Source organism: Perognathus longimembris, chromosome 2, assembly GCF_023159225.1.
Source record: "Perognathus longimembris pacificus isolate PPM17 chromosome 2, ASM2315922v1, whole genome shotgun sequence".
NCBI classification, from domain to species: Eukaryota; Metazoa; Chordata; class Mammalia; order Rodentia; family Heteromyidae; genus Perognathus; species Perognathus longimembris.
The window spans coordinates 5,208,594-5,219,719 of record NC_063162.1 but is presented as its reverse complement, the minus strand read 5'-3'; the positions used below and the strand labels follow the sequence as shown (position 1 = coordinate 5,219,719).

General features: G+C 55.4%; 1 protein-coding gene across 2 annotated transcripts; it reads right to left on the bottom strand.

Annotated features, from left to right (window-relative positions):
* Nucleotides 1-320: 320 nt before the first annotated feature.
* On the bottom strand, nt 321-9,202 carry Uros (uroporphyrinogen III synthase). 2 transcript variants are annotated; one of them, XM_048338045.1, is made up of 10 exons: nt 9,184-9,202; nt 8,998-9,085; nt 8,717-8,800; nt 7,897-7,993; nt 6,365-6,439; nt 4,946-5,020; nt 2,360-2,440; nt 1,710-1,795; nt 861-959; nt 321-675 (listed from the first exon to the last, which is right to left on the bottom strand). In XM_048338045.1, exons 2-10 carry the CDS (start codon nt 9,058-9,060, stop codon nt 538-540), a joined length of 798 nt encoding a protein of 265 aa, XP_048194002.1. In that variant the 5' UTR covers nt 9,061-9,085; nt 9,184-9,202; the 3' UTR covers nt 321-537. The 2 variants fall into 2 exon arrangements, with proteins under 2 accessions (XP_048194002.1, XP_048194001.1); XM_048338044.1 differs by lacking the exon at nt 9,184-9,202 and having other exon boundaries at nt 8,998-9,173.
* Nucleotides 9,203-11,126: the final 1,924 nt, after the last annotated feature.

Sequence of the window (11,126 nt, the reverse complement as noted above, 5' to 3'; positions counted from 1 at the left end):
TGGCGCAGGGTCGCAAGTTTCTAGAGAAGTCCCAGCCTCTCGGTCTCCAGGGCTGGGGGAGCCGCTGGTCTGACCGACCTGTGGTAAATAGAAGGGTCTAGATTCTCATTGCAACTGTCCCTAGCCTGATAGAGGAAGTTCTTACAACTGCTCACAGCTCGCAACACAGGACGTCCCAGGCCCTCTGTTTTTAATAGGATGAAATAGCCCGCTTCACGCGCAGCAGATCCCCCAGCGTCCCGGGCAGGCGTGCCGCTGGCCGTGTCCCCGTGAGCACAGCTCGGGGTGCTGACCACCCCGGGGGGGATGAGACACAGCGGTGAGCATGCGCCGTCCGTGTGGTTTATTGGATCCCAGGGTGCAGGGGCCGGAAGCCGGGTGCCCCGCGGGCCCTTCCCGGAGGAAGGGCGGTGCGTGCCGGGCCCAGGCCGGAGCTCGCTGACCCCGGTGCTTCCTTCCACCGAGGTTCCAGGTAGGAGCTGGGCAGTGGCAGCTTCCCCAGAGCCCGGGAGGCTGGAGGGGCCGCGGGCCCGCGGCTCAGGAGCGGCCTTGGAGCTGCAGCGCCTTCTCGAGGGCGGCGGCCAGGGCTTGCGGCGTGGGGCTGTCCGCCGTGCAGCTCACCGGCAGGCCCGCGGCGGCCAGGGCGCGGGCCGTGCTGGGGCCGATGGCCGCGAACTGCAAAGGAAGAGACAGACGCGGGGCTTCGGGACCCGGCGGGACGGGGGGGGGGGGGGGGGGCCCTGGCAGAGCCTTTCCCTCCCTCCGAGTGCCCGGGTGATCACAGGAGGGACCGCGACGGTCCTCCTGCGGGGGCCCCACAGGGAAAGAGAGCCCAAGACCCAAAGACGAGCGCGGCGCACCCGAATGCGGTCCATGCGGTCACCCAATAACTCCTGAATGTGCCGGAGGCTGAATTTCAGGCCAGAGGGACTGAAGAACGTGATGCCGGCTGGGACACCCTGTGGCAAAGAGAAAAGGAGACCCGCTCCTTGAGACAGACAGACAGACGGACAGACAGACTGACTGACTTCTCAGCTCTGCCAGCCCCGGCAACCCGGGTCGCGTGCGATCCTCCGCCCACAGAGAGCACTGTTCGCGGGGAGGCCGTGCCGCCAGCCCCCGGTCTCGGTGGGGTGTGGACCCGTGGCCTCGACAGCAGCCTGGACGGTCGGGGCCTGGGCTCCGGTGAGCGGATGGCACCGGTCAAGCGAAGCCGCTTGGTCCTGGCTCCTGTCCACGCTCCACCTCCTGCAAGAGGGGCGCCCTGCAGCTGGCCAGCGGCATGGCCTCCCCACATTTAGCTTGTCCTAACAGGACCCCTCGAGGCATGCGAGGGGTTCAGAAGCCTCTGGGGGGGGGCGGGGAAAGGGAGCAGGGAAGCCATCAGTGGATCCACGCTATCCGCTCTGGCTGGGGACCTCTCGATCTCGATCCAGACGGAGCGGTCTTAGCCCCTCACGCTGGAGAGCGATGGTAACATCAGCCCACGGGTCATGCATGGGACGAGTTCTGCCGGAATTGTCTTCTCTAGTCCCCATAGAATGGCACCAGACAGGCCTACTCCCAGTTCCCAGACACAGCTGGGGCGGGGGGGGTGGGGGTGGGGCACGGGGTGGGGGTGGGGCGCGTGGGAAAGCCGCTGGGCTCATTCCCCCCACCACACTCGGCCTCGGGCCCGCCCTGCCAGCTCTTCCGGAGACACCGCATACCTGCTTGGAATAGTAGCTGCCCAGGTTCCCTCCGATCCCCGCATGTGGAACGGTCTGGTAGACATGTATGCTCTCCATAGGAATCCCTAGGCACAAGCAAAGCCGGGGGGCAGACGGGACTGACGTAGGCGTGATGGCGTCCCCCCCCCCCCAGCACATGTTATCAGGGACCCTGGGCTCCGATACGGCTTCTAGGAACGAGCTGCTCAGCCACTGCGAGCGGCTCCACGAGAGGAGAAGACTCAGGGCAAGGAGCCATGACCTGAACCTGTGGTTTGTACCCATGATGCCTTGTGTCCACAGGCCAGTGTGACTGTCCACACAGGTCCTTGGCCACTCCACGAACCCCACCCAGGTGGGGCGTAAAGCACCCAGGAATGAAGCCCAACGGCAGCTTGTGGGAGGGGCCGGGAGCTGGGAGCCCCACCTCTCTGTGGCCATGTGTGTTTTCTCCCTGGGCCTCAGGACCCCCCATCTTCAGTATCCTGGGCTTCAGGACCCATCTCCAGCTCCCAGGGCCTCAGAATCCCCCCATGTCCAGTTCCCTGGGCTTCTGGACCCATCTCCGGCTCCCGGGGCCTCAGAATCCCCCCATGTCCAGTTCCCTGGGCTTCAGGACCCCCCATCTCCAGTGTACACAGTCAAGTCACCTTTGTCCTTGAGCAGTTTCGGGAGCATCTCCCCCTTGATGGTCCCGCAGGGAAACAGAAGAGGCAGGGTTGACGGCTCTCCTGAAAGCACAGAAGGAGATTTTTGAGAGCCCTGTGAAATCTCAGGGGCAGCTCCAGTCCGGGAGGTCGCGGCCGGCCAGGCCCCAGGCCCGGCTCCGGTCTAGCACTGCGCTTGGGAAGGGCACTGCCACCCCTCGCTGTGAAGGCCGTTAGATGAAGGCCGCGCCAGGTAGCGTGGGTGACAAGGAACATTCACAAAGGAGTGCCGTCGTTCGCGCGCGCGCTCTCAATTCCCCGGGCCTGGAAGCGGCTCCCTGGCCCGCAGCCGCTCTATGGGAGGCCGACTGTGCGACTGAAGTCAGGGGTAAGGATCCCGCAGAGATTTCCGAGCTCCGGAGGAAGCCCGGGCCACGCGAGGGCCCACGCTCAGGCGGCAGCAGGGAACTGGCGGCCAGGAGCGGCCCGGTGCCGCCTCCAACACCAACACCGCCCCTGTCTCCCGCGGTCCCGGGCGAGCAGCCGGAGGCCAAGCTCCAGGAAGCCCCGTGGAGCCGGGGTCCCGTGCCCACCCACCACGGCCACCCCGGAAAGGGAAGGGCGCACGCAGCGCCGAGCTCCTGCCGTGTGCAGCTGGAATGGCCGTTTGTAACGATAGCTCTAGCAAAACTGATGGGTGGCCACATGCCCCAAATCCTCCCACACGTGAAAGCAAAGCGTCCGACAAGAACCACTTCCCCCACGCCGCTCCTTCAGACACCGGGAATCTTAGCAGCATTGCCTTCTCCCCACTTCCTTAGCATCTCTCTGACACATCGTCTCCAGTGACTGCAATCAGAGACGCAAAACAAGATGGCCCCACTCTGAGCTGCTCCGAGGCCCGCTGGGTCTTTTCCGGGTGACACGTTTTCCAAAGCTGTGTTCGGGGCTGTGTTCTTTGCACACAGCAGCGCCTCTGAGCCAGGTGCACCCGCCGTGAACAGCCCATGGGGGGGGGGGCAAAGCTATTCCTGGAGAGTCCCACATTCCAGCCGGCCCAGCCCCGGAGGCCTGCCAGGGGGCGTCTGGGGAACCGGGGCCGGGCAGCAGAGGGCAGAGGCTTGTCTCCTTCAGGAAGCCCGGCCAGGTGGCACTCAGGGTTGACACACGTGGCGTCAGCTCGGCGACCTTGCCAGGAGACATGGCCCTACTGCCTAAGACAGACCCCGCTCTGTCTGCTGAGGGGCGGTCTGCTGAAGGTGTGGGTCCTGAGATCGAACCCCCTTCGCAAAAACAAAGACAAGATAACTCATTCATCTGGAGATGAGCGTGGTGTCTATGGATTTCCTTTCAACTCAAACGTGCCAATGCAATAGTTGATGTCGGCTGATTATCAACCCAACGAGGCTAATAGAGTGCCTGCCACCGTGCCCTTCCCAAGGCCCTGCTCTTCCCTCAGACAGGAAGGGTGCCTGGCATTCTGGGCTGTCGGGGCAGAATGGTAATGGGCTTGAAGTGCCAGCACAGTACGAGCAGCCGAGGAGGGGTCTCTGCAGCTTTTGGAGACCAAGAGGTGCTTGCGTGCTCTCTCTCTCTCTCTCTCTCTCTCTCTCTCTCTCTCTCTCTCTCTCTCTCTCTCTCTCTCTGTGTCTGTCTCATATAGTACCGGGGTTCACGTTTGCAAGGCAGGTGCTCTGCCGTGCACTCAGCCATGCCACCTCTGTGTCTGCACAGCTGTAACCCTATCCAGGTCTATGTGCGCACCGGGGGGGGGGGGGGGGGTGCATGCTGAGCACCTGACTGACAGCCCATCAAGAGTACATCGAGGCCAGGGAGCCCGGGAGGAAGCCCGCGGGCCGCCAGGCTGCAGGGCCCCGAGGGCAGCAGGACGCTCCTCACGCGGTCCGCAGCTCCCCACCACTCTCTCTGCCTCTTTAATGAAAGGCGTCACTGTCTTCTGTCCTTGGCGCTCAGACTGTGATTTTGTTTCCTTTAGGAGAGATCCTGGAGGAGAACTGTCTATGAGTTATGAGTCTGAATTAACTCTCCCAGTGGAGCTCACAGCGCTAAACATTCGCAGCAGTGCCTTGCTCGTAGTAATAATAGTTAAGTAAAATAAATAAGCAGCGGCTAGGAGTCGGCCTGTTTACCATAGCACTGGAAATGGATTTTCAGCTTCTAACAGTGAGTATCACCAGTGGGGTAGGAAATCATGAATGCTTTGGTAAAACCAAGCAGAATTTTATTTGGATATACTAACGACAAACGGAAGATTTATTATGTTCTAACTGAAAATGGAAGGCTTATTAGAGCTACAGACATGTTGGCAATAAATGAAAAGTAACCAGGGCTTTTTGAAGGATGCAGCCCAGTAAGCTCCATAGTGTCTGCCCCACAAGTCTTGCGTCCATTACAGGACACGTGACAGCCCAGACGTGTCACTGTTCCTTTCTACCCCTGCTGCAAAGCAAGCCACGCTGCCTGCTGGCTCTGGACCACGACCAAGAATACGCCGGGACATGACTTCCCCAAGCCAGTGGTCGTGGCGTCAACAAACATTGAGTGGGTGGCATCTGGGGTCATACTTACGGGAACAAATGTACTCCCCAAGCTTTTCTGCATTTCCAGAGTTTTCTCCTTCTGCATCCAGGCCAATTTTACTCACTGATGAGCAACAAAGAAATACATTTCTTTAAATGATTATTAGTCTTTTTGTTTCCATATGGCTTTTAAATATGCACCTACCCAGGTAAACTGCTTTACAAATTGCACACAGAAAAGTCTCCTGAATCCCAAATAGGAAGCTGCTGTCCCTCTGGAGGTGGAGCCCTGGTCCCGGCCCCACTCTTTGTCTGGATTAATCCTTTGGAACCTCCCTGTCTCGTTTACAAGAGTTGGAAATACCAAGCCTGTGGAACTAAGACTGTGAGACCGTGGGGAAACCAACTCCTGCCCATCGGGACGCAGCTCAGTGAAGGCTGCTTTCTGACCAGTGAGGGGAGGGCGGGCTTTTGGGATCCACCGTGCTTTGTAGGGGTCTCTATTATTGCGGGGCGCTGGTGGCTCACCCCTGTCATCCCAGCTACTCAGGAGGCTGAGATCTGAGGATTGCAGTTTGAAGCCAGCCCAAGCAAAGAAAAGTCCGTGAGACTCTCATCTCTAATGAACCAGCAAAAAGCCAGAAGTGGCGCTATGGCTCACGTGGTAGAGCTAGTGCCTTGAACACAGAAGCTCAGGGTCAGTGTCTAGGCCCTGAGTTCAAGCACCAGGCTCAGCACGCACGCGCGCGCACGCACACACACACGCACACACAGCCTTGGTTTCATGAGGGGGACAGGCCTGCTTGGGAAGGGGTTATGGGCTGACACGGCCAAGCTGAAGGGAAGGGAAGGAGGACAAGGACACGCGTCTCTATGAAAGCAGGTCGCTGAGGACGGGGGAGGGGCTGCCCCAGCCACTCTGTGAGGCGATCTGTGATGTGAGCAAAAGGCTGTGGCACTCTTCCAGCCACCCTGTGAGGCGATCTGTGATGTGAGCCAAAGGCTGTGGCACTCTTCCAGGCAGGGAGCCCGAGGCCAGTGCGCTGCGGACGGACGTCAGTGAGGAAGCCTTCCCGCAGAGACGCGGGGCTGTGGGCCTCGGGGCGGAGCCCACTGGCCTTTCCTTCGCGCATCACATCACGGATGAGGGAAAGCGGTCCCCAGGGCTGCCTGGGGTTCGGGCCCGCGTGAGCGGCCTGGAAGGTGCGGGGAGAGCGGGATATGGTCTCCGAGATGCGCCGCTGCTCCGGTGCTGGGCGCTCTCTTGGGTCTCCTTGTGGCACTGCCACGTCTCCGGGAACTCTCGGAAGGCCCGCAAGTGGAGTGACCCGGAAAGTCACTGCTGACAGCCGCGGCTTGAGCCGGGAAGCAGACAAGCCTGGAGATGTCACCGCCCCAGCCCCCCCCCCCCCCCCCCCCCGGCATCGGTGCATGCTGTGACCTTGCTGTGACCTTCCTGGCTCCTCACCTAGAGCAGCAGTAGCGTTTCCGACCACATACACTGACTTCGCGTTCCAGCTTTCCTTCAGAGACTTTTCCCAGACTGCAAAACATGACACTAGATGTGAGTTGAAAAACATCCGAGTAATCTTTCTGATTGCTGCCGTGAGTTTTTAATCTATCCTAAGAAACTCCTAAGTAAAGCAGGCTATCCATAACCAAATAACAGCGTCTCAACCTGCTGCGCTGCACTGAAACCCCTGAGTACAACTGCTTAAAAAGACATTAGGAAAGAGAACAGCATCTCAAGCTAAAATGCTATTTTCACATTATCCATATCTGCAGGCAGAGCTTGGAGACTCCCTTTGGTAAGGGTTCCAGTAGGACTTGCCTGAGATTATTCATTTTCACAGATGATACCACAAGCACAATCTGTATTGTGGAATAAACATAACAAACATAATCTGAAGAACTAACCTGCAAGGTGATATTAAGATAAAAATCTAAGCTTTAAGGTAAAAGTCACTGGTCACTAAAAACATGTAATAGGTCTAGTAAAATAATAAATTGGTTTCAGTTGGTATGTAAATCTGAAAGTAGTCAATAAACTATACTCTCAGATGAGAAGGCCCATTTATTCTCTAGTAGGCAGAGAACATTTTGCCTTCATTAACAGACATAACGTTCTGTGACAAAGAAAGCAATTGCATGTGTATTAAATAACTACAAAGAAGATGGGTTAGCCGGGCACTAGTGACTCGTGCCTGTAATCCAAGCTACTCAGGAGGATGGGATATGAGGATCGAGGTTCAAAGCCAACCCTGGCAGGAAAGACCATGAGATTCCTATCTCCAATGAACCACCAGAAAACCAGAAACGGAAATGTGGCTCAAAGTGGTAGAGCACTAGCCTTGAGCAGAAAAGCTCAGGGACAGCGCCCAGGCCTCAAGTTCAAGCCCCATGATCACCACCAACAACAAAAAAGAAGGCGGTGGGGCTGGGGATATAGCCTAGTGGCAAGAGTGCCTGCCTTGGTATACCCGAGGCCCTAGGTTCGATTCCCCAGCACCACATATACAGAAAACGGCCAGAAGCGGCGCTGTGGCTCAAGTGGCAGAGTGCTAGCCTTGAGCGGGAAGAAGCCAGGGACAGTGCTTAGGCCCTGAGTCCAAGGCCCAGGACTGGCCAAAAAAAAAAAAAAAAAAGGCGGGTTATAGAAATAGGTCGTAAGGCCACAGGGGTTTCAAATACTTGTAGAAGACAAAGAACGACGTAGTCTAACCTTCCTATAATGCATCAGGAGCCTAACTTTCCCCTAAATTCAGTTGTGTTACTCTAACAAAAACAGCCATTTGACACAAATTTCACCTTCCTCCCTAACCTGCTCATGTAATATTAGAAAATCATCCACACGACAGCCGACTTTTCCAAGGCTCAGAGCAGAACAATGATGGAGCCAGCTCCGGTTCCGGACGGCAAAGCCTGGCACCTGCAGATCCGCTGTCTGCGGGAGAAACGCGAGGAGGCGGAAGCCCCGAACCCAGAGCAGCCCGCCCTCACCTCCAGTTTTGTGGTCTTTCTCCAGACACAGCTGCACTGCTTCCACGGCCCTGGGGCTGGTGAAAATGAGCCCCCCGTAATCTTCCGGATGAGACAGCTGCAGAGAGCAAAGGGGGCTCTTCACGGGAGGGCGCCCCAGGAGCTGCGGCCACAACTCCGCACGCCTCCCACGAGCGAGGCGAGGGGCTCCCCGCTCCTCTCAGGGGACAGCCCCACCCCCATCTGAGGCAGGGGACGGAGTTCAAGCACCTGCCCGGGTCCTCGGGTAATCTTGCTGACCTACTTCACTCCACACTCGCTCGGTGCCAGGGCGAGCGGTGGTGTGCGTCCCATTTCACAGACGCCGTGGGTGCCGCACCTTGCGGTATGCAGTGCTGGGGGCCAGAACAAGCGCCCCATGCATGCCAGGCAGAGGTTCTACCACTGGGTGACCCCCACCCCCCCCAGAACGGAAGTGGTGGACGAGTGCCAGGGGTTGGAGCAGCCCAGCCTTTCACGGCGGGAACCCAGCACTTGGGCTTCTAAGCTGGGAAAGCAGCGATCTGGTCTGCGGGGCAGAGGCTGGGTAGACTAAACGAGAGCGTGACTGAAAAGGGACTGGGGCTCTGAGAGGGACCGAGACGCCGTCCCAGGCTCTGCTCTAGGTCTGACCGGCTCGGTGGAGCTGGACGGGGCGCAGGGCAGCCTGCTGGCGCCAGGCGAGGTGTGCCACCCTCGTGGGGGTGGTCAGATGGGCTAGACGGCCTTCTTCTGGCTTGGACTAGCCAGGATCCGACAGAAACCAAACACGAGCACGGGGTTCAGAACCCACAGGCCTCACCTTCTCAGAGAGACTGGAAAGAGACAGGAACTCAAATGACAAAACAGGAATCAACGTGCCCTGAAGTCCATGCAGTGCTAATTCCTGTAAATGAAAGAATGCAGTTCTGGACTGGCCAGGGATGTTTGAAAATACGGAAAGGGTCATGGTATCGCACTCACACTTTGTCCTGTGTCAAAGCACTGAGTTTGAGCCCCCCCCCCCCCCCCCCGCCAAGTATCAGACACCTGGAGTCCATTACAAGGAAGCTTTAGAGGAGGTGGGGGGACCCCGCCACTTACCCTGATGTAAGGATCTTGGTCACCGTCGCCCTCCTTTGAGTCTTTCAGTAAGAGAACTTTCATGATTGCCTGGCTGTCTTTATGGGCACCACGACAGAGGAAGGAGACAGATCTTAATTCGATGTCAGGCTTCTTGGAGGGGATGTTGGATGGGACACAGCGTGAGAGGAGGCAACGTTCTCTCACTGTGACTGAGCATTCGTGGTTGCTCTTCCTCCAGCTCCTGTCACTGATAAGGCCAAGGGGGGGCATGTTAGCAGCTGATATCAGCTGGGAAGGCAGATGAAAGCCATCAGTAAAAGTCAATCATCCCACGCAAACACCCGCCCCTCATGGAGAAGTGCTATGAATTCTGACTTGTATCAGTTACAGACAAATGACCACTTCACGTTACTTCCACTTCAAAATAAATGTGCTAACCGGCTCATCAATGACTTAGAAAATTATTATATCAACTTGATTGTATCACCTGCCAAAGTAATGTTTATTGGAGTGGGGCCTGGTTTAAGTGGTAGAATGCTTGCTTAGCAAGTATGAGGCCCTGAGTTCAATTGCCAGAACTGGGAAGGAAAAAAAAAGATGTTTACAGATGTTGCCAAGTGTTACAATATAGAAAATGATTTGTTGGGGCTGGGAATATGGCCTAGTGGCAAGAGTGCCTGCCTCATATACATGAGGCCCTGGGTTCGATTCCCCAGCACCACATATACAGAAAATGGCCAGAAGTGGCGCTGTGGCTCAAGTGGCAGAGTGCTAGCCTTGAGCAAAAAAGAAGCCAGGGACAGTGCTCAGGCCCTGAGTCCAAGGCCCAGGACTGGCAAAAAAGAAAAAAAAAAAAAAAAGAAAATGATTTGTCGATGTGTCTCTAAAGCTTTATTTTTTTCTCCCTCCAATTTTACTTCTAAGTATAAAAAAGAAGACAATACTCACACATATGTACAAATAACAGGAAAATGTTCACCCTGGCATTTTTTCCACTTTCTTTTTTGTTGTTGTTAGGGGGGCAGGCAGTCCTGGAGCTTGAACTCAGGGCCTGGTTGCTGTCCCTGAGCTTTTGTGCTCAAGACTTTTGCTGTGCCATTTGAGCCACAGCTCCAACTCAGCTTTTTGCCGGTTAATTGGAGATAAGAGTCATGGACTTTCCAGTCCAAGCTTGGGTGGGTTTGAGTCACGATCCTCATATCTCAGTGCATGAGCCACCAGCACTTAGTGGCCCTGACATTCTTTATTAAATTAGAAATGGCTGGAAATAATGCAAATATTACCATGAGAATGGGTACATAAGTCCTGGTGCGATGTCCCCCAAATCATTATTCATAAAGAAATTAATAACATGGATTATTTAATTGAAAATGTCATATAAAATGCAAGATTATGTTATATAAATAGCATGAAAAATATATATGAAAACCTAAGTATTAATATTCTTAGTGGTATGTTGGAATGATTTTCTTCTTTAGCCAAAATTTTTAAAAATAATGAACATTACACTTCTCTGGAAATAAGGGGTGGAACACATCATAATAATTGGAGGCCCAAAGGCCTCCAATAAAAGCTACTGAAGATCTTTGGGAGAGATCTGCTTGAAATGCAAATTATCATCCCATAACAGTACTACACCCATCAGGATTCAGTGGGCAGTGACTGCTGCTAAGAGCTAACGGAACCAAGGCGAGAAGTGGAGATGGAACTCTTGGAGCCAGATTTTTATGTTACTACGGATTAGGTTCCTAGCACATATTACATCTATGGAATATCTATATCTATATCTATCTGTCTGTCTGTCTATCTATCTCTATCATCTATCTTTCTATCTACCATCTATCTGTCTATATCATCTATCTATCTATCTATCTATCTATCTATCTATCTATCTATCTATCTATCTATCTATCTATCTATCTCCCTGCCTGCCTGTCTGTCCATCCATGCATCCATGCATCCATCCATGCATGCATCCATCCACCCACCCACCCACCCATCCGTCTTTCCAGTCCTGGGTCTTGAACTCAGGGCCTGAGCACTGTCTCTGGCTTTTTCTGCTCAAGGCGGAAGGGGCCGGGCTGCGGGGACAACAGGAGGCACGGCCCACCTGTCACTGGTAGCCTAGACTTCCGGAAGCTGCCGGC

Excerpts from the sequence above, each read along its gene's own strand:
- Uros (XM_048338045.1), bottom strand. The coding sequence starts at position 9,060 with ATGAAAGTTCTCTTACTGAAAGACTCAAAGGAGGGCGACGGTGACCAA. Across the intron at positions 5,021-6,364 it reads AAACGCTACTGCTGCTCTAG|TGAGTAAAATTGGCCTGGAT; the intron begins GTGAGGAGCCAG and ends GTTGCTCATCAG. Across the intron at positions 960-1,709 it reads GCAGCTACTATTCCAAGCAG|GGTGTCCCAGCCGGCATCAC; the intron begins GTATGCGGTGTC and ends TCTTTGCCACAG.